Genomic DNA, 25,874 nt, shown 5'->3' with positions numbered 1-25,874 from the left:
TGTCTGAACACTCAGCTTCCACAGAGGAGGGCCCACCACATCCAGTCACAGAAGTACTCTGTCTTAGCCATAAGCGTGGTCAGAGCCTTTGGAGAGTGGGGCTCATCCTCCTGATGATGGGCAAACCTGTAGTGGCCGGCCCACCATAGCCAAGCCGAGATGCAAAGTTGTCCCAGATAGGGAAAGGACTATGGGCTTGCTTTGGAAGTGAGGCAGTGAAACCTGAAGCACTGTCCACTTAGTGGGAACCAGTCCTTCCCAGGGCTGCCCGTGGCCCTGGGCATTCCAGGAGGCTTCATTTGTTCTCCACACTGTGGTAATTGACTCCTTGAGACCAATGCCCACGTCCAGGCCTCAGAGGAAAGCTACTAGGAATTCCTGACTATCCTGTTTGGAGATAAGCCTAGGTGTGGGATTCAGCACCCAGCTCTCAGAGCTGTTGCCTTGAGCATGAGCTTGCGCATTTGAATAGGGAGCTGCCCAGCCTATATGCACAGGCTGGTAGCAGCTCCTCTTTGCAGCCAGCAGGGAGGTCTGCATCTGGCCCCGTGTTGTTATTACTTGGAACTCAGGATCTGGAAGTGCTGCCTCATTGAAACCCCACAAGTGTGGAGTTCTCATCACATTCACACCAACAAGTGAGGCAAATGGAACCAAAGACAGCCAGCTGCTGGGCACCTGGGAGAGAATATGGTATGTAGGGCTCAGTTCCCACAGTGGAAACCTAGGGAGCCCCCATCTGGCGCTGCTGTGTGGAGATAAAGAGCTTATCTCCCTCCTGGTTCTCCTTCAGACAGCTCACTGTGGCAGTTAGGACCTCCTTCTTGCATAACTGAAGAATAACCAAATACCCCTTAGAGCTCCTAGGCTGGCCATGGTACTCACTGAATGGGAGCTGGTTGTGGTCCTGTGTTGTAGATGTGACTCCTGAACCAACTTTACCTGTGGAGTACAGCAAGTCTAACTCCCCCGCACTGTGGAGCTTGTTTCCAGCCCTCCAACTGAACCCTTTCCCATTGTGGGCTAACCTAAGCCTTACCTCTATCCTCACTGTTCCCCTCCCCCCACCCACACACTCTGCATCACTTGTAAGTCTGATTTATTCTTTGCCATCTAAATTGCCGAGGAAATGAAAATAGCCCCAAGCTGCCCAGTGGTGGTGTACACCTTTAATCCCAGCACTTGGGAGGCAGAGGCAGGTGGATCGCTGTGAGTTTGAGGCCAGCCTGGTCTACAAAGCGAGTCCAGGACAGTCAAGGCTACACAGAGAAACCCTGTCTCAAAAAACCAAAAAAAAATTAATTAAAAAAAAGAAAGAAAGAAAGAGAATAGCCTCGTGTCAATTTGCCCATTCAACCTGCTAGGGCAGTTTCTATACTTGTCCAGGCTAGTTGTTTGCTTTTGTTCTTCAAGACAGGGTCTCTCTGTGTAGCCTTGGCTGTCCTGGACTCGCTTTGTAGTCCAGGCTGGCCTCGAACTCACAGCGATCCGCCTGCCTCTGCCTCCCGAGTGCTGGGATTAAAGGCGTGCGCCACCACGCCCGGCTTCAACCTGCTTCTTTTTCTGAACCTCTGTCTGCTTTCCACAAGGTGGTTCTCCCAGCTCCTGGAACACAGATGTCCCTTTTTGCATCTTCCAGGACATAGATCTGGAACAGATCCCAACAAACCTTGTGAAGAAGTAGGAGTCTCCCAGCCCAATTAAACACTCACACTACCTGCCTATTGGCCACACTTGGCTTTAGACTGCCTTGGGGCATGTAAGGCAAGAAATGCAGCCTGACCTCAGAGCAACAGCAGATGGCTCCCTACCCTGGGGAGTCCACAAACCCACTCCTGGGTGACATCTCAGAACAAAAGGAATTAAGACTAGCCTAGCTAGGAGGTGGTGGCACATGCCTTTAATCCCAGCACTTGGGAGGCAGAGGCAGAAGGACCTCTGAGGTCGAGGGCAGCCTGGTCTACAGAGTGATTTCCAGGACAACCAGGGCAATACAGAGAAACCCTGTCTTGAAGAACAAAAGCAAACAAACAACTAGCCTGGACAAGTATAGAAACTGCCCTAGCTTAGTGGTCTTAGGTTTCACCAGAGCCAGAATCTTTTACAATAATGCTACACCTGTTACTTGGTAGATGTCTGCAAAGGACATGTCCAATGATGAAATGTATTACCTTCAGCACTGGGCATGGTGGCGCATGCCTTTAATCCCAGCACTTGGGAGGCAGAGGCAGGTGGATCTCTGTGAGTTTGAGGCCCACCAGGTCTACCCAGTGAGTCCAGGACAGTTAGGACTACAAGAGAAACTATGTCTGTGTAAAGAAAACAACAAAAATTTATTACCCTCAGAGGAGCCACCAGGCAGAAAAAAACTTTATGACAGGCAAGGAAGAAGTAAATACAAGACTTCCCTAGGCACATGGTTAGACTCTGTTGTCTCAACAATAATATTAACACTAATATTATATAACTCATTCTTGTTTAAAGGTCATTACCACTCACAGGTCACATGTCTTGTATCTTTCTCAGGTCACCAAGGGAACAGAGTTAGAAAAGTAACCAAAACAAAAAACAAACAAACAAACAAACAAAAAAACCCCGTGAATATGGTTAAAGAATTTTGTTAGCTCTTCAAACACCGCTTGGGATCCAAGAACTCTGAGTCAATTGTGGTGCCACTTCAAACCCTGCAATGCCCTGAGTGGTCACCAGATCTATCTTTTATCATGCAAAAGGGGAACTGGATCAGAGGAGGAAGGGGGCTGTCCAGAGTCCGATGATAAAGTCATGAAAGGCATGAGGCCATACCCAGGGTACTCGCCTCCCAGATCAGAGCATCTCTGGTGTCTGAGAATGTGCTTTTAACCCTGGCAAAGAAGAAATTGGGTATCATGGCATGTACTGCCCCCACGCCCAACTATTCTTTACTTGTTGATGCTGGTAGATCTGAGTGATATGTCATTGTCTTTGGCAGTGGCAACTGAATGCCCTGACCAGGACCCTGAGCTGCAGCCTTGGACCCCTGGCCATGACAGAGACCATCAAGTACATATTGGTCATGGCAGGAAACTCCTGCTCACCTCCTCTGCCACAGTCCACTCCATCACTATCTCAGAGGGAGGTAAGTCCTCCTGTCTCTTCCACCACCTTGAGCCCTGCCAATGCATCTACACAGCCAGGAGCTGAGACAGGACGGAGCAAGTGTTCCATGGTTTGGGTTCATGTCAGAGCACCTGGAGATTTAAGATTGCCATTAACTCATAGCACTGAGAAATGGCTTGTCAAAGGTCTAATCTTGAGAGAGAGAGAGAGAGAGAGAGAGAGAGAGAGAGAGAGAGAGAGAGAGAGATTAAAATGACAGCTCCTATTGGTGCTCTGAAGGGACCGATTATTCTTTTTTTAAAGATTTATTTATTTATCATTATGTATACAGTGCTCTGTGTGTACACCTGCAGGCCAGAAGAGGGCATCAGATCATATTTTAGATGGTTGTGAGCCACCATGTGGTTGCTGGGAATTGAACTCAGGACCTCCGGAAGAGCAGACAGTGCTCTTAACCTCTGAGCCATCTCTCCATCCCCAGACCTATTATTCTTACCTTAACACACTTAGTAATTAAACTCAGAACATGGGGTAATGGCAATGAACCAGATGACTACTGTGTATATCTTGCAAAGCAGATGATGGAGAAAAGTATTTTCTGCAAGACAGTAGGCACAGAAATACTGAGAAGACGTCCCTTTGCCTAAAGGATGAGGTGAAGGGAATCAGCTCTGGGCTCTGCATTAACATTACCTAAGATTCTTGTTTTCTCAGATGTACCCATTTCTCTCTCTTCAGGGAAGCTTGTCATCAAAGACCACCACGAGCACATCGTGCTGCGCGCCCGGCACATCTTGATTGATGACGGTGGAGAGCTGCATGCTGGGAGTGCCCTTTGCCCTTTTGAGGGCAATTTCAGCATTGTGCTGTACGGAAGGTAGAGTGACCTTGCTTAGGGGGTCAAGAACTGCTGTTGGGTCTGATGGGAAAGAGGTTTTCCAAAGGAGAGGGAGGTGAGAAGTCTAGACTTCCATAGAGGACTGACTAGAACCACCGTTGTGCCCCGGTAGACCATAGCCATGAATAAGATAGGCGTGGCGAATGGGTAAGCACGTACTCAAGGGGCGTTGTTCGTCATTGTATAGATGGAGTGGCTGCATTACAGAAGTCTTTGACAGGCTTTCAGCAGCTTTCCAGTCATTCTGTGATTTGAAGAGCCTCTGAAAGAGGTTACTTAGTGCTAATGAAGGACAAGCATGCAGTGTCTCATAGGGAGGGGTGAACAAAAGCATTTACTCCAGAGAGGGCACCAAAGACAGACCGGAGAAATAATTCTACACATGTCTATTTTGGAGAACCTTTAAGGTTATTTGGGGTTACCTTTAAGGGAATAGGTGATTCAAAATAACTGTATCACCTAAAAGCAGCCTCAGCATGGGTACTGACTCAGGAGAGCTGCATCCCTGGATTCCAGGCCAACTGGCAGGCAACACCACCGGAGAGTCCCCTCTACCTCAGCAGCTGTTTACTGCTTGTGTATAGCCCAGGGAGGGATCCTTCTGAGCTCCTGACTTCCCTTAGGTTTCTGAGTCTTATGAACATCCCTCCGTACTCCAGGAGAGGATGCTTCCATTTTAGAGAAAACAAGAACAACAAGGCACAGGAAAATTCCATGTGGCTTTCCCTTTGGGCTGTGAACCATCTTTAAGCTATTGAAAGTCCTAAGATGTGATAGCCAAGAATTTTGGAGTGTAGACAGGAACCCAGTGCAAGTACCTATGACTCCACAGCCAATAAAGGATGAGGTAGAAACCGTGCTGAGGCCAGTGGCAATGAGCAGTGTTTGCCAAGCACTTCTGCTGCCCTGTGTGCCCACTCTTACTCTGCTTTGGGAAAGTCAGCTTCTTAATGTTTTTCCACAGGCCTAATAGCATCACCAAAAATGCAGCTGCCTCTCTGAGGCCACAGCGGGAGTCAGGGAACAGTGATATGTCGACCAACCTTTTCGAGTCCTTCTCTTACAGAGCGGATGAAGGCATCCAGCCAGACCCTTACTATGGCCTAAAGTACATTGGAGTGGGCAAAGGAGGCACTCTTGAGTTGCACGGACAGAAAAAGCTCTCCTGGACATTTCTAAACAAGACCCTTCGTCCTGGTGGCATGCAGGAGGGAGGATATTTTTTTGAAAGGAGCTGGGGCCACCGTGGAGTCATTGTTCATGTCATTGATGCCAAATCGGGAACAGTTGTTCATTCTGACCGGTAAGGTTGGCTTCCCTCTACTCCTGTGCTCACTTGTTCAGGTACTCCTCCAGCCAGGGGACTTCCCTGGGGACTGGCATGCATGGAAGTCCTGCTCTGGAGATGTGCCTTCTTTCCCAAGCATTTGCCCAACAGCTGAATTTACACAAATGTGTGCAAGTAGACACACACACACACACACACACACACACACACACACACACAAAGTTTCAGGTGGCAATAACTGGTGACAGAAATGTAAGAGGGAACCAGCAGGGCCACTTTAGACAGGTGATCAGAAAAGGCCAGCATGAGTGTCCGCGTAGCCTGTAAACTGAGAACTGCCGAGTGGGCCAGTGTCAGAGAAAAGTTCAACACAAGTACAAAGGGCCAGAGGTACCCAAAGCACTGCACTCTCAGATGAAGGAGACCTGCAGACAAGGATGGAGGAGCAGCAGTAAAGAGGTGACTTCTACTTTAAGTGAGATGCAAAGCCATCTGAGGTCTTGAAGAAAGGCATGACCTAATTGAAAAGAACATTCTGGTGGCTGTGAAGAAAATGAGTGGATAGTGGAAGGCAAAACAATGACTGTCAACCTTAGCAGTGGTCCAGGTGAGAGGTGGAGGTGAAGATGAGGGCCACTTTGGAGCAGCTGCAGGCATCCTGCTCCTTCATCCCTCACCTTCCCTCCTAATCTTTCCTCCCTCTGGAGACTACCTACCTCGGTTCTGCAGAGCAGGACCTGCCCTATTCCCTCAGGAGCTTCATGGCCCCCTCTAGAAAAGATCCTGCGGGGGAGACAACTGGGGAGATGAATAGAGACAGAGCTCTGTGGGTGCAGCTGCAGAGTCGGGGACCCTCAGGGGAGCAGATGCAGGAATTAGTGTCACATAGCCCACCTTCAGTGTGGAGGCCAGTCAGAGAGGAGCTAAAGTGCTGGCAGTCCAGGGGATAGCTGGAACAGGTGTTAACTGAGTGACACGATTACCTGCTTGTTTCACCTCCTTTCTTTAAAGAACACTGGTGACCTCAAGGATTCCAAAGCTGAAAGATTAATAAGCACAAACAAATGCAGGTTAAATTCACATGGCAAGTTTGCCTGAAGGAGCAAAAAGTTGGGGTTGGCTCTTCAAGGTGGCTGCGCTTTGGTGGAGTTGGTGTCAGGGGAGAAGGCAGGACTTCTGAAGGAGATGTGGATGTGGTGTCATGGGACTTTGAGAAGAGGTGGCCATGGGGACAAGCTGGGAAGGCCTAGACTTGAGAAGCACACCTCCCCAGTTACCACACTGTCCTGTTGTACTTTGTCTTTTTCTAATTCTTCCTCGCTTATTTTTCAGGATTCATTTTAGAACATTTTGTTTGTTAAATTCCAAGACAGATCCCTTCCATTGTAACTGTACAAAACCTTATCTGGTCAGAACAAGGATGACACCAATAGACATGGCCCTGTGGAAGAGGGAGGTGGAGGCCTCAACCCTACAGAGAGAGCTGCAGGAAACCAAGGAATGCTGAGAGTGGGAGGAATAGTCTTCCCAGGGAAAAGCGTGCCCATTAGTTACCTAATACCAAGTGGTCAGCCCGGAAAACACACATATGAGTAACAGTATACAGACAGAGCAGGTTCTATTTATGTATTAAGAAACACACACACACACACACACACACACACACACACACACACACACACACACTTAAAGAAAAAGAGACCATAAATTTGAATGAGACAAATGGGGACGTACATGGGAAGTTGGAGTGATGAGAGGGAAGGGGCAAAATAATGTAATTATATTAAAATTTCAAAATTAAATCAATTATTAACAAAAATATCCTTTCTATGGAGTTGCCACTTTAGATTAGTAATGCTGGAGCAGTTGTTTTCCTCTATGATTTCTTATTATCAAGGTATAGTTGTTGGTTTTAAATATTTGTATCTTATGGAAATTTTACTTGGAAGAGTGTGGTTTATTTTCATCGGTTTTGAGATGGTCAACTTTAGCCAGGCATGGAGGTGTGCATCTGATATCTTAGCTACTTGGAAAGCTGAGAAAGGATCACTTGAGCCCAGGAGTTCAAGGCCAACCTGATCAATATAATGGGATACACTCTCCTCAATCTCAAAACAAACAAACAAACAAACAAACAAAACAAACAACAAGGAACATAGAACCCCATGTGATGGCTCATTCCTGTAATTCCAACCCTTGGAAGGGTAAGGGTCTCTTTGAGGTCAAAGTCAGTCTCTGCTATATTATGAGTTGTGGGATGTCCTGAGCTACAGAATGAGAACCCATCTCAATCTGAAACACACACACACACACACACGTAGTAAGAGATGACCATTTCCTATAATATTGTACTTGTAAACAACCATAATGTGTTATATCTTTAAAACTTAAGATCAATTCTTACATAACATCGTACTTGTAGTCAACCCTAATGTGTTATATACTTAAAAGCTTACTTAAAAGAGTGGATGTCTTGATTAGAGTTTTTACTATATTGAATGAAAATGTTTTTAAAAAGAGAAAGAATGAGGAAAAGGCAGGAATGCAACAGTATTCACAATGGTTAGAGTACACCACTACTGCAGTGTGAATCAGACACAACAATTTAGTGACTCTGAAATATACAGGAGCTGCTCTAGGGTGGGAGACATGGCCGGAGGCAGCCTCGCTGTCATTCCCAAGGACTTTGAAGAGTTGATTCGGTCTGGATCAGAGATAGAAATCCCTGCTGCTCGGGTGTCTGGATTGTCTCCTAATGCCCGTCCCTCCAATAAGCATGAGCTCCAGCTCCCAGGAGGAAAAGGGAGGTGAAAAGCCTGAGCCCTAACCAAAGCTCTCTACCACTGTAGTTATTTCTGAGGCATTTATCCAACAAATGATGAGGGTGTCCAAATTAAATCCTTCCTTCTTGAGTATCTATGTGTGGCAAGCCAAACAGCCATGCTCGCTTGCCCTTTGAGGAGGCTTCTTTGTTTATAGACTCAGGCTCTCAAGGTCTTTGGACAATATCTTAGTTGCTGAAACAGATGCCTACTTGGGTCTCTGTCTCTTTCAGACTGCTGCCAAGACTAGCCACCTCTTCACTCTCTCTACCCTTTTTAGGTTTGACACTTACAGATCCAAGAAAGAGAGTGAACGTCTGGTCCAGTATTTGAATGCTGTGCCTGATGGCAGGATCCTTTCTGTCGCGGTGAATGATGAAGGTTCTAGAAACCTGGATGACACAGCCCGGAAGGCAATGACCAAACTGGGCAGCAAGCACTTCCTCCACCTTGGATTTAGGTACTGCCCATCACTTCCATCTCCACTGTACTGAAACATTCCATGCTAACCAGGGTTATGTCTCCAGCTCCACATGACTTTGAATGACAGCACAGGGGCATGCAGGCACACTGCTCATCCACCCTGGACAAACTCAGGGCTTGTATTCAAAGGAAGCCTGAGCTTTCTGACAGGAAAAGCCCACTATTGCAATGCACAGGTTTCTATGAGGACTTACTTCCTCAGTCCCTTACACTGAGTGTGCCTGACATGAGCAAGGCAGAAAGAGCCCTGATGGGGAGCTAATGTCTGTTTACCCCTTCAAGGTTCCTTCCTGTTGTGCCTTAGGGATTGGCAGGTGGTGTTTTAGGGATTATGCAAATTATCTCCACCCAGATAAACACCCAAGGAAAAGGAGCCTTTTGACAGGTTCCGGTATGTCTCCTACTTGCTTTGGATTGCAGCATCATGCCTGATGTTGGCGTGTGCACACATTGACAACTGCAGGAAAGCGTTTGGCACACAACAACACACCTTTTGATCCCATAAACGAGCTCTCACCTTGAGATCTACTGTCCCATGACCGTCTGAGATTATGATTCCCCGTTCTTTAGCTCCTCAGATACAGGCGAGAGCCTTTTCTAGCCTGCAAAGAAATTTAGCAAGAGATGGTCAGAGCATTTTCCCTGCAAAGTCATTTCACTGGCTGGACAGAGATCCTCTGGGCAAGAAGGGATATCTGAGATCCCAGGCTGTACTCTTTGGCTGTTGCTTCTGGATGGGAAAAGTGGGGCAGGAAGCTCAAGCATCCAAATGTGGCAATGATATCTTGGTATGGCGGGCTCGGCAAATGCCAAGCACACTTTCATTTCACCACACTATAAACCAAAAAGTCAGCTTATTAATTTATGGTGAGAGAAAGGGCTGTGAAGGAAATAGCTACTGAAGGGCCTCGGCAGACGGTTGTGGTGGCTCAGAGACCAAGGCCTGGCTTCTGATGCCGGGCTTTGACTCTGCGCTGCACTGCCTTTGACCACAGGCAAGTGACTCATCCTCTTTGCTTATTTGTTGCATCTGTAAAATAGGGTATCTCAGGATCTATCTCAAAAGAGTGCTGGGAGAGGTGCCACGGGATAATATGAGTAACATAGTTGTCACCCTGCCTGGCACAGTTGGTGACTGTTTGCTCCTTATGAGACTGCCATTGGAACAATGGGAACCTCCACATTTCATTCTGGCCATGTTAAGCCGGGGTTACATAATCACCCCTCCTTAGTATGTTTGAGTGACGAGAGCTGAGCATCTAAAACCAGTAGATAGACTGGGACTGGGGCCCTTCATTTATTCATTCAGGAAAGAGTGAGGAGGTACTGGTGGGATTTGCTTGGCTGGGCCTGCTGAGGCTTGCATGAGCGGAGGGAGATGAGTGAGACTTGTGACAGAGAGCAAGATAGTGGGCACAGGGAGGTGAGTGCAGGGTGATAGCTATGAGGAGGCCAAGCCACTGCTGTGAAGCCAATGGCCCTAGAGAGAGAGAGTGTGGGGCTCTCAGGAGGAGTTGGGGAAGACCAAGTAGTGGTGTATATGAGAGGGGTGTGTGGAAGACAAGGATGCAAGCTTGGCACTGGAGGAGCAACGACTCCGTGCTGATGAGCTTCGGTTCTGCTCAAAGGCAGTGGGAGCCATTGGAAGGTTTAAGTAAGAGTGTGGCAGCTGAGTCTGCAACCTCAGCTGGACATTTTTTAGTAGTGACTCCTCAACGCAAGAGGTCCAAGCAAAATCAAACGCTACTCACACCAAGATCTTGTGCCTCATTATAGAGAGGTGCTTGCTGTGTTCTTGAGAGATGGAAAAATTTTCAACAAAAGCCTGGCTCTCAGGAGAAGGCTAAGTTTGACATGACTCTAGGCCTTCCTAAGGAAAGGGAAGCCGTAGATCTAAATAGTTAAGCCTGAATATTTTTGTACTAAGTTTCATGACATGTAGAGAACAGTGAAAAACTCTGATAAGTCTTTCTCTAATAGGCCAACTGTAGGGAACAGACTTGGGGTTCTTCCCGAGGCCCTCTTTGTTTAGCTTGAGAGAGGGTGTTTCTCTCATGGGAGGGAGGGCTTCTGACCCACTTTGGGGAGAACGGTGAGAGAGTCATTTCTGTCATCTCTCAGTTCCCTTCAGTATAGACGTCCAATATGCCAGGGTGGTGTGCTCAGGGTGAGGCCCTTACCCCAAGCACTGCATGTAGCATGCTAGGGAAGAAAAAAACCACTAAAATCCTTCCTGTGAGCAGTGTACACTCTCAAAGGAAAGGGTATATAACTTCCCAGATCATAAACCTTCCTCTTCATCTCTCCCCATCACCAGGCTGGCATACGTCATTCCTTTCTAAGATCCAAGGCAGGGGCTAAGTGGCTGGTTACAGAGTATCCTGCGCCATTTTCCTTGTTCACTCTCCTTTCAAGCAGTGGGCAGGAGAGGAATCACCTCTGTTGCAACCATTCCAATATTTGCTGCAGGATCTAATTGGGCTTGGCAGGTGGCACGGTTGGGTTGTTGGCGTGTTTGTTTGATTGTGATTCATACCCACTCTTTGCCAACTTTGAGTCAAACTGTCTCCAGGGAGCAGATGCCCAGGCTAGCTGGCTGGTGAGGAAGCAAGTAGCCTCGTGCTTGCAAAGAAAGGTTCTTGTTTTATGGGGAAAGGAAGCCCATGGTAAATTCCTCTAGCATCTCAAGCGACAGGGCTATGGAACTGTGTCTTCACTCTGTGAGCTGGACCAGGTGCAGGCTCCGACATGTGAAAAACATGACTTTCTGTTGTTTTTTTCAGACACCCTTGGAGCTTCATCACTGTGAAAGGATATCCTTCCTCTTCAGTTGAAGACCACATAGAATACCATGGTAATAGTGGTTGGTGAAAGGCCAGGTCCGCTCCAGTGTCTCCCTGACCAGAGGCTGTGGGTTATGAGTGACAGGCTGCTCTCAGAACATAGCTGTCCATCTTCATGGCCCCAGCTAAGAATCTAGCCACTTCACTCACTACATTATGAAGTAGTGACAAAGGTCCAGACTGGAGGAAAGTAGATCTATCCGTAGAATTTTAACCTCTCCAAAGAAGTCTTTACTGACAAAGTAAAGCTAAAAGCTAGGAAATGGCTTCAAGAGGAACAGTATAGACTAGAAACCACAGGAAGGTTTTTCTTTTTTGTTTGTTTGTTTTGTTTTTGTTTTGTTTTTTGTTTTGGTCTCTGTTTTTTAAGACAGGGTCTTAGTAGCCCAGGCTGGCCTCAAAATCAGTGTATAGCACAGGATGACCTTGAACTTCTGATCTTCCTACCTCCATCTCCTGAGTGTTGAGGCTACAGGTGTGCATCCCCGTGACTCCTTGTGTCATGCTGGGCCTAAGCCTAGGGCTCTATGCATGCTAAGCCAGCACTCTATCTGAGCTATGTCCACAGCCCTCTAAAGGGTCTTTATCACACAGTGGGTTGAGTGCTGCTAGTTCTATCCCCAGGGCAGAGCTCAGATCATGAGAAAAAGACAGGTTCTCTCAACTCTTCATTTGTCAGGCAGCAACTGAGCTTTCAAAACTGAAACATACAAGAAAAACAATGGATGTAACCTCTATCCAGATGACAAGAATAATCGAGATAGGAGCGGGGGAACAATCCTTAGTGAAATGGTTCAGTGGGTTGGAGAGATAGCTCAGTGGTTAAAAGCATTGGCTGTTCTTCCAAAGGTACTGAGTTCAATTCCCAGCAACAACATGGCAACTCATCAACTATAATGAGATCTGATGCCCTCTTCTGGCATGCAGAAAGATGTACATGGAGATAGAGCATTTATATACATAAGCATAAATAAATCTTTTTTTTTAATGTCAGGCATAGTGGTGCACACCTGTAATCTCAGCACTTGAGAAGGCAGAGGCAGGTGGATCTCTGTGAGTTCGAGGCCAGCCTGGTCTACAAACTGAGTCCACGACAGCCAAGGCTACACAGAGAAACCCTGTCTTGAAAAACCAAAAGAAAGAAAGAAAGAAAGAAAGAAAGAAAGAAAGAAAGAAATGGTTCAATATCAAGAAGAAAGAAAGAAAAAAAGAAAGAAAGAAAGAAAGAATGAGTTCAAGATCCATGGGTTAAAAAAAAAAAATCTACTGTGAACTGGACTTGGTAGTGCATACCTGAAACCCCTGCAATTGGGAGGTGAAGGCAAGAAGGATAAATTCAAGATTATCTTTGGCTACATAATTTAAAGCCAACCTGGGCTGGGCTAGCTGATATCTAATCTCAAAACCAAAACACTAAAACCAAAACAAAGGTCCAAGGGTGTAGGGATTTCCTCTCTGCTGTAAGTTCAACACCATCATGGAGTTGGGGTGTCTGTTTGCTTCCTCACACATCGGGTCTTTCTCATAGGTCACAAAGGCTCAGCCGCTGCCCGGGTTTTCAAACTGTTCCAGACAGAGCATGGCGAGCACTTCAATGTTTCTTCATCCAGTGAATGGGTTCAAGGTGAGCTGTGTGAGACAGACTGGTAAAACGTAATAGCAGCAGCACAGGCTAGGAATAGCAAGCGTTTCTCACACCAGTTCAGACACCTTACTGGGCATTAACTACGAAACTGCAGCTGAAGCTGTCTTTAATTAACCAAACCACATTGGGTGAATAGTCGACAAACTCTCGCCAGCAGTTAAGGTTTGCATTGCACCTCCACAGGGATTTGTGGCGTTTAGTGTTTTTTTTTTTTTTTTTTTTAATATGCCAGGTCATGGCGTTGGCCAGGAAGCACAGGCAGACGCTGGATTAGAAGCTGGCCTCCAAGCAGGTGTCTCAGGCTTGCAGAAAGCAGCCATGGTAGTGATGGGCCTTGTGGACAGGTTTATGGATAGGTTTTTATTTCTCTCCATTTTGTTCCTTTCTTTTGTAATAACAAAACATTAAGAGTGGTGTATGCCTTTAATTCCAGTACTTGAGAGGTAGGGGCAGGTGAATCTCTGTGAGTTCAAGGCCAGCCTGGTCTACAAAGTGTGTCCAGGACAGCTAGGACTATAAGAGAAACCTTGTCTAAAGAGAGCAATAAATAAATAAATAAATAAAAGAATGGTTTCCTGCCTGACCTCATCTCTGCTTTCTGCCTAGATGTGGAATGGACGGACTGGTTTGACCATGATAAGGTACCTCAGAGCAAAGGTGGGGAGAAAATTTCAGATCTCCGAGCAGCTTACCCAGGAAAGATCTGCAATCGACCCATTGACATACAGGTACCAACCTCACAACAGCCAAGGACTGTGCAAGGCTTTGCTTTGAAGAAGGCTCTGTGGGTCAGGGCTTTCCTTGTCACTTGGGCACTATGCCTCCCTCCTCTCAAGCAGCTCATCCAGATTGTACTACCCTCACCTGAGAGACGGAAGCAAAGGGTCCATATCTGCCCCAAACCAAGACTCCAGCTCCTGCCTCTGAGTCCCTTATCCCTCTTGTCACTTACCATGGCAGAGAGTGCTCCAGCTTCCGGGTCTTGCTTGGCCCACCAAGCTCACCTCTGTGTTAATGCCCTGTAGGCCCTCAAGCACACAGTGGGCAAGATAGAATTTGAAGCACAACCCAATCCCAGCAGGCCAGAGGAAGAGTATTCCCTGGGCTCTGCTCCCTCCTGAGGTACATAAATGCCAGCCTTCCTGGAGTATTCACAAGTTCTCCACTCAGGGTTTATTTATTCTACCTGGATGGGGGTGGCGGGGATGGCCTCCACACCAAAATGAAAGAGCCTGTACTCATCTTTGCCCCATGGTTGCCCATCGCCTCTCGGCTTCTCAGGGCTCATGGCACTCACGAAGCCTTTTTCATGGCTGTGCCGCCACCCCCCACTGCCCAGGACTGCATCTGATACAGGCTCTGGGACATCTGTTCCACATAGACACAGTCAGGTCCTCTGGGACAGAGGGGGATGGACATCTATGGCCTTCAAAGGACTGGAGAAGGTACTGGGAAAGTGAGAAATGGCAAGAGGATTGTCATTGTCACTGCAGAGTTGCTGGCATAGAGTTGGTGACCAGGAAAATGCTTCTGGAAGCCAGAGACGTCTGAGCTATCTGAGAAGGCTCCCGCCCACATCACTGACAGCTTTGGGCGATCTACATTAGAGTGTTCAGAGTACAAGTTTCCGGGTGGCATGGCTCCTCGGGGTGGGCTCTGTACTGTACCACCCTCAGAGTGAAGGTCATTACAGCCCTGTGCTGTGCACATTCTTGCTGTAGATGTTCATCAGATTATTTGACTTTATGGCTCAATGCAAAACTAGAGCTCATAAATGGCTCTTTCACAATTTGGTTCCATGGACTTACTGATTCAATACATGGCTGTTTGAGTGTCTTCGACATATTTTATTCCAAAAAAAATAAAAAATAAAATAAATAATAATAATAATAATAAACTTTGGGGAGAAAGTTGAAACAGGGTCTCACCATGCTTGGCTGGCATGGAACTCACTATGTAGCCCAGGCTGGCAAAGAGATTCACCTGCCTCTGCTTCCTGAGTACTGAGAGTAAAGGCAAATGCCACCCTGCCCTGCTCAAAAGTAATTTGATTTACTGTTAATCATGATAATATTATTAAGTATTTTATTACCTGCAAGCATGGCTAATAATAATGTTTCTTTAAAGATTCTTGCAATTTAGTAGTGATAGATCTCTTTTTACTCTTCTTATCCAACACTGAGGTCATTAAGAGAAAGCAGAAAAGCTGGGCATGATAGTGCATTCCTGTAATCCCAGCCCTTGAGGAGGCAGAGGCAGGTGGATTTCTGTGAGTTCGAGGACAGCCTGGTCTACAAAGCATGTCCAGGACAGCCAGGGCTACACAGAGAACCCGGTCTCGAAAAACCAAACAAATCAAAACCAAAACAAAACAACAAAAACAAACAACCAACAATAACAACAACAAAAAACAAGAGAGGGGGTGTAATTAAGCAGTTCTCTTGAAATTGTTACTGGATTTTGTCCTGGGAACAAAGCTGGTTCTAGTAGGTCTAAATCTCTTTCCTAAAAAGTCTCTCTCTCTGTCTCTGTCTGTCTGTCTGTCTGTCTGTCTCTATCTCTCTCTGTCTCTCTGTCTGTCTGTCTGTCTCTCTGTCTTGCTTCCTCCCTGTCATTGGTGATGCTTTCCTCTTCCACGCCTGTCTCCATGGTTTCAGTGCCAAAGACGGCCACGGTGCTCTTCTAAATTGCATGTCTTTGAATGACAGTCATAGTCTGCAGAGGGACACACCCTGGCTTTGGGATGAGCCCCAGCTGGCCGGAAGCATCCTCCTTTGAGCCTGTTCCTAAAATCTGTCCTGCCCTTGTAGCTTTTTGCCTCGCATCCCTGGTTAGCTGCAACCTCACTTTCAAGGATGCAGGGGGGTAGGGTTGGGGGGAGGGGAAACAGGACATTTGAACAAAGGCTGGGCATATCTGAAAGCCAGAATGGGAGCTTTGACGGTAGATGAATTTGGGATTCAATTGGGATGTTTGGAGCGAAACTCATCTCTGGTTGATATATTTTTTCTTTTCTTTTCTTTTCTTTTCTTTTCTTTTCTTTTCTTTTCCTTCTTTCTTTCTTTTTCTGACAGGGTTTCTCTGTGTAATAGTCCTAGCTGTCCTCACACTCTTTTTGTAGACCAGACTGGCCTCAAACTCACAGAGATCCATCTGCCTCTGTCTTCTGGGATTAATGGTGTGTGCCACCCCACCCTCCTAGCCCACCTCCCCCATTGACATTTTTCTTATTTCTAAAACCCACTAACATATCATAGTTTCATGATGAGGATGCAATGGATTTAGGTCTTTAATGGAAAGATTTGATCCCAAACTTTCCTATCTGTTAGAACCACCTGGGCAGCTTTTAAAGTCCTGGTGTCCAGGCCATAGCCTAAACTCACCAAATCTCAGCCTTTGAATCTTGTTATAAGAAAGAAAGTCCCAGTTGTTTGATTTTGCCAATAAAGACTCAGGAGCCACATGCTGGGATGAAAATCTTGCTATCTCAGAGAGGCAAAGAAAGTACTCAGCCAATGTCCCTGAAGGAAAAAGCCCTTCTTAACTCCGCTCACATCCCAGAAGGAAAAAGCCAAAGCCCTTCTTCTCCATGCTGCCTTAAATACCCTTCCTTCTCAGTCCTTCCTTTCTGTTTACACCCTGTCGGCTGGCTTCTTGCTCTGCCTCTTAACCTAGGGTTGAAGATGTGTGCTAGGGCTGAGCCACACTACAAGGACTTGTTTACAGTAAATAGAAAGTCCTTAAGTTAAAGTTGTGTGCTAGGCCTAAGCTACACCAAACGAAAAACAGGTTTTTACAGTTCACAATCTTGGTGTTCTCAATAGGATCAGATATCTGGCAACATTTGAAAGTAGAGCCTGGGCACAGCGACGTCCAAGACTCCTGGTGTGATGTAGAAGCCCATTTGGGCACCTGTGGGTTGAACAGAGTGGGTCCTCCATAAATAAGTACCAGCTTCTTTCATGGACTCATGGTGGTAGGATAGGGTGCATCAGGGTTCTGAGAGAGCCTGTGTGTGGTGAAGGTCCTGTAAATGTGTACACAATGATGCACAATGAATTTCCCCAGACAACATATTCCTCCTGGTAGATCACAAACCTAGCTGACTCTCTCCCAGAAACCAGGCCACGTCACCTCCATTCCAAGATTTAACACTGTCTTTCTTAAAACAAAACTCACCAAGACAATAATAGTTCCCAGCTATTGTAAATAGGGTTTCACAGTGAGGACAATTTTAGACTTGCAGCTGTAAGCTGTGGGCATTAACCAGTGCTCTTCCTCTTCATAAAAAAGTACCTTTGCTCTGTAATTTCCATTCCATTCTTAGGCCACAACAATGGACGGAGTCGCCCTTAGCACTGAGGTTGTCTACAAAAATGGCCAAGATTACAGGTTTGCTTGCTACGCCCGGGGCCGAGCCTGTCGCAGCTACCGAGTACGGTTCCTATGTGGAAAACCTGGTAAGCAAGCAGATACTGGGTCCTTGTCAGGTTAGAAATACAACTGAGCTCTGATCCCGGACCTGGCTGCTATGCACTGTGACATGGGTCAGCTGTGTTGAATATCAGACTTCCTTAATCACCCCTACTGAGTGGTCTGGGCACAAATTCAGGAACAGCCAAATGGTCTCTAGAGTCAGAAGCAGACAGCAATATTCTGCCTTGTCATAAGCCTTTCTAGAAGTGTGCTGATAGACAAGGCAGACACAGACTCTTGGCCTCTTACCGTGCTGTTATTTCAAACCCTGTTCCTCAGGCAATCCTCCTTAGAAAGGACTGGAAATGGTTGGTTTGTTCTGGAATCAGCATCTCGAGAAAGCAGTCATTAGGGATGAAGTGAGGGTAGGGCTTACGGCTACTGTAAATAACAGTGGGACTATATTTGTTTTACATCTTGGGCAAAGTGGGTGTGGTGAGGCAGCACATTGAACACCAGCTTAGAAGTCAGTGGAAAATTCCTCTGCCCAGAGCTAATGAATGGGTCTTTTTTTTTTTTTTTTTTTTTGGTTGGGTTTTTGTTGACTTCAAAAACCTGTAAGTACTGAGACTGGGATGAGAGAGAGTCTGGTGATTTGGGTTTTGGAAAGGCACACCTGGCATTTACCGATTTCCAGAAGGGAAGGGGAGGAGGTGGGCAGCCACATGTTTGTTGAAGGCAAAGGGTTGTTTCTGAGTCCTTCCTGTTTTGGGTTACAGTGAGGCCCAAGCTCACGGTCAGCATCGACACCAATGTCAACAGCACCATCCTGAGTCTGGTGGACAACGTGCAGTCATGGAGGCCTGGAGACACCCTAGTCGTGGCCAGCACTGACTACTCAATGTATCAGGCAGAAGAGTTCCGGGTGCTTCCCTGCAAAGCTTGTACCTCTACCCAGGTCAGAGTGGCAGGTAAGCATTCCCTCACTTCTGTCTGGGCTGCAGAGGAGATCTGTAACTATGAGCTATTCTCAGAACGCCACATAACAAAGAAAACAATAAGATTCCCACAGCAAGCATTGGTTTCCTTATTGGTGCATCTATACATCGTCTAGGCAGGTAGCCTAACTGATATCTGAAATACATTCACTTAAGAAGAAAGGGTTATTTTGGCTCATGGTTTTGGAAGCTTCAGTTCATGGTTTCTTCGCCCCATTGTTTGGGGGCAAGAGCTAGTGATGATGGAAATTGCTTGTCTTGTGGCATCCAGGAAACAAAGAGGAGGATGTCAGAGTCCCAGCATCCCCTTCAAGGACATGCTCCCAGTGATCTAACCTGTTCTCACTGGGACCTACCCTAATAACACCGCAGGCTCATAGCAAAGCTTTAACTTATGAGACTTTGGGGGACACTATCATGGCACTAGGCTTAAGCCCATCTAGGCTGAGCCTAGCTCCAGGCTGGAAGCTGGGCTCAGATAGGCTCCATACAATTTCAGTCTTTCCCAGACACTTCCTTCTCATCACTATAGAGGGAAGGGGAGAATGGACAACTGCTAAGACCTGGGCTTAGAACTGGCTTATTCTGGGCATACTAGCTTATACCTAGAATTCTAGAACTTGGGATACCAGAAAGGGAGGATTGTTATGAATTTGAGGCCAGCCAGGGATACATAGTGAGTACCAGGCAAACCTGGGATTCAGGATAACAACTGCTTTCAAAATGAAAGAAAACAAAGTGAACTCAGAAAAATTAAACAAAACTCACACAGTCTGATAGCACAGTCTGCTGGCCAAAACACACTGGTCAATACTGTGGGCAGCCCATGGTCAAGGCCAGCATGAATGGCCAGAACAGCCCATTTTTCTCACTGAGATTGAAAGGATAGAATGATCCATTTGTTTGAAAATATTTTAGTCTACCTTAACACTTTGGGTGTCTTTTTTTTTTTTTTTTTTTTTTTTTTTTTTTTCATTTTGAGCTTCCTTTTTTCCTCTCCTGAAGAAACTTGTATGCCCTCTATTTTATGTTTTCTGATATTAGCAGAATCACAGATGGTTAGAGAGCAAAAGAGACTGTCTTAGGCAATGTTCTATTGCTGTGAAGAGACCCCATGACCAAGACAACTCTTATAAAGGAAAGCATTTAATTAGGGCCCGGCTTGCAGCTCAGGGGTTTTCTCCATTATCACCATGGTGGGAAGTGTGGTGGCATGCAGGTGGACATGGTGCTGGAGAGGTAGCTGAGAGTTCTACGTCTGGATTGACAGGCAGCAGGAAAAAAGAATGACACTAGGACTGGCTTGAGCATTTGAAAGCCCAAAGTACACCCCCAGTAATACACTTCCTCCAACAAGGTTACACCTACTCAACAAGGCCATTCCTCCTATTCCTTCTCAAATAGGGCCACACTCTAATGACCAAACATTCAAATATATGAGCCTGTGGGGCCATTCCTATTAAACCACCATAGAGACCTTACACATAACGTCAATTGCTCTTGGAAAATGTCTGTCATTGGATTGTAAGCAGCAGAATTTAACTTGACTATCTGAAACAAGAAAGGACTTGATGGGCAGGCCATTCATGTCAAACAAACAAACTAGATACTGAAGAACAAAGCTGCAAAAGACTCAGCAGGGCAACCTTGAAAGCCTGGGTTGGCAACATCTCTAGACACCCCTGTCTTTAGGAAGCATTCCTAGACCCTGGGACATCATGCTGTATAGCCATTGTCCAGGGAGAGGGCATCTGGCTAGGCTGGTGGCTTCTTTGAGAGGTCAAGACCTTCACCGGAAATCCTTAGATTGCCTTGAGTTAAGGCAATCATTTCTTCTTCTTCTTCTTCTTCTTCTTCTTCTTCTTCTTCTTCTTCTTCTTCTTCTTCTTCTTCTTCTTCTTCTTGTTCCTCTTCGTCTTCTTCTTCTCATGATTTATTTACTTATTATTTATGTATACAGTGCTCTGCCTACATGTATACCTGCATACCAGAAGAGGGCATCAGATCATATTATAAATGGTTGTGAGCCACCATGTGGTTGCTGGAAATTGAACTCAGGACTTCTGGAAGAGCAGTCAGTGCTCTTAATCTCTGAGCCATCTTTCCAGCCCCAAAGGATTATTTCTTAATGGAAAACTGGAGTGACCTACCAGAGGGAGGAGACTCAATACTGGATGTTCTGACTATCACCTGGGGAAGTAGCCCAATCCTGATAAGAAGACTGAGCATTGAGAATGCACAGCCAATATATTTCAAATGTCTAGTGTTGTAGAAATAAGCCTTCAGAAGCTACAACTCAAAACAACTTGCCTGGTTGGGGAGTACCCAAGGAAGAATTTGAGGAGCCTTACTTTAGTGAAGTGAGCAGCAGTTACGGAGTTCCAGCTCCTGAATTTGTTCTTGGAGAAAACTGCCCTGCCTGCCAGATGTCTGAGGCAGTGCACAGCTGGAATCCCAAGGTACCAATTCTAGGACTGCAGTCTGCAAAAGACACATTTTTAGCGAGATGCTAATTTGGGGGTATGGCTAGAGAAAGAGAAGGAGGTAGCAGTGGGCAGGTTAAATCTACATGAAGAGATGTTTGCAAGGCAAGAGATCCTGTTTAAGTGACGATGTATAAACTGCTATACACTTATTTTTGTCAAGACAGGATTTTTCTATTTAGCCTTGGCTATCCTGGACTTGCTGTGTAGCCCAGGCTGGCCTCAAACTCACAGCAATCCTCCTGCCTCTGCCTCCTGAGAACTGCTACACTCTTTAAGAAAGGCTTTGGGGCATCTCCTAAGTAAGTCTAGATCAATCTGACACCCCTGAAGAAAGAAGCGAAGTGAAAAAAATTAATCTGGATGATAAAAGTCTAAGTAACGTAGTGGAAAAAACAGGTCAGCACAAATGGCTGACTTAAGCCATAAAAACTTTCTCTGAGCTTCCTGGCACCCAGAGCAGAGAAACTTATCTGTATTCAAGAAAAAGAAGGAGACAGATCTAGAAGCTCACCTTTCTCTTAGCCCTGAGCTTCAAGAGTTTACCTTGTTCATCATCCATAACACACAGCATGATGAGATGAACTTGACTCTATGAAAGGATACTGTCTCTAGGTGGGGCTATTCGCAGTTTGGTTCTTCATACTAGAAGGGGATGAGATGCTGGACAAAATCTGTGGATACATTCTGCAAAAGGCATTTTTTGGCTTTGTCTTGTTTGGTAGAGGCAAAAAAGTGCAGACTGTAGAATCAAGCACCTGGTTATTAGCTGCGTCCCCATTTGTAAAGATAAGGATTCACTAATATGGCCCAGGATGGCCTCGACTCACAATCCTGCCTCCACCTCCCAAGACTAGGATCCCAAGGCCACCACACCTAGCTTGCTGGAAGTACTGTTAGCACCAGCCACAGCAATTCTTTTTATTCTTCCTATGCATATGTGTGTTTAGTGTGCTTATGGTGTATGCATGCTCACATATGTTTGGGCATATGTTGGAGGGTGTGCATGCATGTGTGGTGGCCCAGGGTTCACATTGGGAGTCATCCTCTATCATTCTCCTGTTTACTGAACCCAGAGCTTGCTGATGCAGCCAGTCTTACCAACTAGCTTGTTCCAGGGACCCCCAATTCCCATCTTCTGAGTAATGGAATTATATAAGTGGGCTGCCACACCCAAGCAGCAGTTACATAGGTTCTGGGAACTGAACTTGAGTCTTCATACTTGTGTGGTGGGTGCTTTGACCACTGAGCCATTTTCTCCACAGCTCTGCCTGCAATGCCTTAGCAGCTAATCCTCAGTGCAGGAAAGATGGAAGGAGCGTAGCTGATCACAAGTGGGTGGACCTTGTGTGCCTCGGTTTGCCATTTCTGGCATTTGGGACCTCCAGGGCCATGGCATTCATTGTGGAGGAGAAAGAAACCTCTATCATCATTACTAAGCACCACTCACTTCTGCGACAGCCTGCAGTGACTTTCTAGAGATCCCTGTGATTCTAGGTGTGGGATGGGCAGGCAACCTAGGCTCTGCCTCTGTGGGGACAGAGAGAGGGATAGAACACTTTACCATCTACACACACAGAGGTCCCTGAGCATATCGCAGGTGCCAGGCATTGCATCCAGGTGCCGTGGTAAGCAAGTCAGACACTATTCCCTGCCCTCAGGGAAGCTGCATCTTATCAGGGAGAACGGCATCCATCAAAGAGTTGGTCCGATAACAATAAGACTCCAGCTACAATAGCTACAAAAGAAAGCTGTGTGAGGAGCCGGGCGTAGGGAGGAGGGATTCTGTTCAGTAGAAGTAGGCATGGTACTTTCCCAAGGAATTGAAGATCGAGCAGGGAGCTGGGAGAAGATGACAAGGTGGCTAGGAAAAAGAAGTATTGCTATAAAGGAAGGCATGTGGGCACACTACCTGAGCAGGAGTGGGTGTTCATGCCGAGGGCTTCTGCTCCTGACAGAATGTTACCAAACTAACCAACTGCCTCAAGAATGTACTCAGGCTGGACCATGGGTATCAGGGGGCCTCTTGATGGCCAAGTTCTAAAGGGTGAAAACCTGAGTGGAGACGATGCTAAACTTTCTTCATTTCCCCAAGTTCCTTGCTTTACCATTGAAGGATGCTTCTCCAGCTCCACGCTCAGCCTCCCACTGCCTACTAAGAGTGGGCCATCCACTCTGCTTAGAAGCTTTGGGTCCCCATTGAAACAGCCCTTCTTGAGCAGTGTCACAAAAGCCTCAGGTGGGGAAGAGTGCAGGCACAGCTGTCTGTCCGTCTGTCTATTCCGAGAAGGCACCTCTGCTCCTCTTCCCAAAGTCCATTCTTGGTTCTCCATCCCCCACTAACATAGAGTGAGGACCCTACCTGTCCATCCCTTTCTGTACCTGCGTTCATCTCCCACCTGCTGCATTCTGCCAGGGTCACCTCCTCAGTCTGGCTGCAGAGAGCAACACATTCTTCCTGGATCCTCCCCGCCTTGATAGACCCCACCCCCAATTCCAGTAAACAACCCTGTTTGCATTTTCAGGGTTTGCTGATGAGAAACAGATGAGGGTGAGAAAGTGCTGGAAATATATGACTCACCTAAAATTTTTTTTTTTCAGAGTTTTGCCAGCCACAGTATGACTCCCAGCACTTTTGATGTGGCTGTGACAGTTGAAATATGCCCCTTGGGGTTTTTTTTTCCCCCTTTCTCTTGCCACTTTGCTGCATTGTCTTATAAACACCACCACACTTTAAACTACCACCACCACCACTTAGAATGAGCACCGTTGCCCATCATAGTCCTAGTACTTTACAGGTCCACCTGTCCCTTCTTTGTGAGACTCTCAGCATCTGGCAGTTCCTGTTTTATACGTGAAGCAGATGAGAAAACTGAGGTTATGGAAACCCAATATCTAAGTCCACAATCTCCACATGGAGCTGTTTCAAATTTAATTGTGGTTAGATAAAATTTCATCCTGTGCCTTACAGTAGAGAGATTTTAGGTGTTTGAAAGTCACATGGGCTAACACGTAGAACAGCATGGGATTCGTTGTCACAGGATGTCCTTGTGAGCAGTGCTAGCATAGACTAAGCAAGCCAGTACCTTTCAAACTCCCAGCTCCAACTGCAAACCTACATATGCTGCTTTATCTTCCACTAAGGTACCTAATCCTAACATCTCCATCTGAAATGGCCACAAGAGTCCTGGGCTATTATTGTCCCTCTGGACAAGTCCTTGCCCCCAATGGTATGAGGAGGACAATTCAGTCTCTGCCCTTCCCTCCTCCCTGGAGTCTACTGGATCTAACCTACAAACGCGTGTCAGGTCTGTCTCCCAGAGAAGGTGTTTGTGGTTTACTCTTCTCTTGCTCTTGCGGGTGCCTGGTTCTGTGCGTGGCCTGTGGAGGTTTGCTGAATATGATATTGGGATGCCATATCAGGTGCCTGTGGATAAACCCAGAAAATACTAGTGGTTAGAGCCCCTCTATACCCCAGGTGCCATCCTCCTTTCCTCGTGGGCCCAAGTCTCTTTTTAAGTCACTCAGAATAATTCTGACCTGGCCAGCCTGCACGTGTGAGTGCTGCAAGAATGAGGAGAGGTGGAGGGCTGTGGGAGAACTCCACAGGCAGGAAGGGATGACAGAAATCAGGCGCACCACTTCCCTGGTATCGTCCCTGGGAGTGGCCTGTGAAAGCAACAAGGAGAGATAACTGCTTGCACTGTGGACAGAAGCAACCATTGTAAAAGTTCTGATAAGGAGCCTTGTGAGGGTGGTGGTGGCTGTGGCTGCAAAATTCCTCCAGTTCTCAGTAGGATCTGCATTTCCTTAGTCCACTGGAGTCAGATAAATACAAGCCCTTCCAGCTACCTGAAGTCTCCCGTGCCCTGCTTCCCCCATGATACAAAGGAAGCTCTGAAACCAGCTGTCCATCAGTTCCTGTCGCTGGTGAAGCTCTGGAGACAATAGCCCTGACAGCTGCAAATGTCATTTCTGTCATACTGGCCTTTAGCCATGTGCCCAAGGCTGTTTAAGCACACTCTATGGATTATCTAACTTAATGATCTAGCTACCTTTTGTGATGCAAGCTATTTTTATCTCTGCTGCATAGATGAAGGGACCAAGGTTCAGGGAACTTAAACTATAGGCTCCAGGACTCTACTGCAAGCTGAGTCACACAGCCTGGCTCAGACCATGTGGAGGATGACTGTCTTGGTAGGGGCAACCAGGTGGATGGGAACTCTGAGACTCAGGTGACAAAGGCCTTCAGTAGGCAGCCCCAGCCAGAGAGGAGCTGAAGAGGATATATGGGGATGAGAGGGATGAGCCCACCAAGAGCCAGAGTGTCTGCTCCATCCACCTTGGTCTATTCCACAGGAGCAGGGCTGCTGTGACTGAGCCAGTTGCTCATTGTGCCATGTGTTCCCAAAATAAGTCTAGCTCTCTGGGGACATTTTCTGGGAAGCCAGCTCTATGCTATACCTCTCAGGACCTAGAGGAATGCCCATTACATGGCTTGACGTGTTTATGGGCAGTAGCAGCCCATTTTCCCTCTATACCCATCACTCATGGCTGGAGGCCTGGGACCCAGAAGACCAGGATTCCAGATGCTCTTGGGGACAGAAACTTTGTAAGAAATCCCAGTACTCTGCATATTGAGCTGGCATACTTTGGGAGACCAGACAATAGAGTAGAGGCTTTCCACTGACAAAGAATAGAGGAAAGGAAGATGGATTCAGGCAAAAACAGACATATAAGAAAGTCCCAGAAGGTGTGTGTGTGAGGACTCTGCAGGGTCTGTAGGCCACTGTGCAGGTCTGACACATGTAAAGTACAGGAGGAAGGCTGGAGATTAGGTCTGTGGACTTCTTCCTTCAGGGAAGGCCTGAACCAGCTACAGTAGACCTACAAGGCACT

At 46.7% G+C, this 25,874-nt stretch overlaps 1 protein-coding gene across 1 annotated transcript in view; it reads left to right on the top strand.

Moving 5' to 3' along the window:
• Window positions 1–25,874, top strand: part of Cemip (cell migration inducing hyaluronidase 1) — a 71,647-nt gene that overhangs the window by 1,981 nt on the left and 43,792 nt on the right. The window contains exons 2-10 of the mRNA XM_051148861.1: window positions 2,972–3,118; window positions 3,838–3,976; window positions 5,064–5,300; window positions 8,388–8,567; window positions 11,374–11,444; window positions 12,962–13,057; window positions 13,685–13,806; window positions 17,406–17,538; window positions 18,274–18,465. Coding sequence (XP_051004818.1) covers window positions 2,972–3,118; window positions 3,838–3,976; window positions 5,064–5,300; window positions 8,388–8,567; window positions 11,374–11,444; window positions 12,962–13,057; window positions 13,685–13,806; window positions 17,406–17,538; window positions 18,274–18,465 — 1,317 coding nt within the window. The remainder of the gene's footprint in view (window positions 1–2,971; window positions 3,119–3,837; window positions 3,977–5,063; window positions 5,301–8,387; window positions 8,568–11,373; window positions 11,445–12,961; window positions 13,058–13,684; window positions 13,807–17,405; window positions 17,539–18,273; window positions 18,466–25,874) is intronic.

This window comes from Acomys russatus, chromosome 7 (genome assembly GCF_903995435.1).
Source record: "Acomys russatus chromosome 7, mAcoRus1.1, whole genome shotgun sequence".
NCBI lineage: Eukaryota > Metazoa > Chordata > Mammalia > Rodentia > Muridae > Acomys > Acomys russatus.
This window is presented reverse-complemented; position numbering and strand designations above follow the sequence as displayed.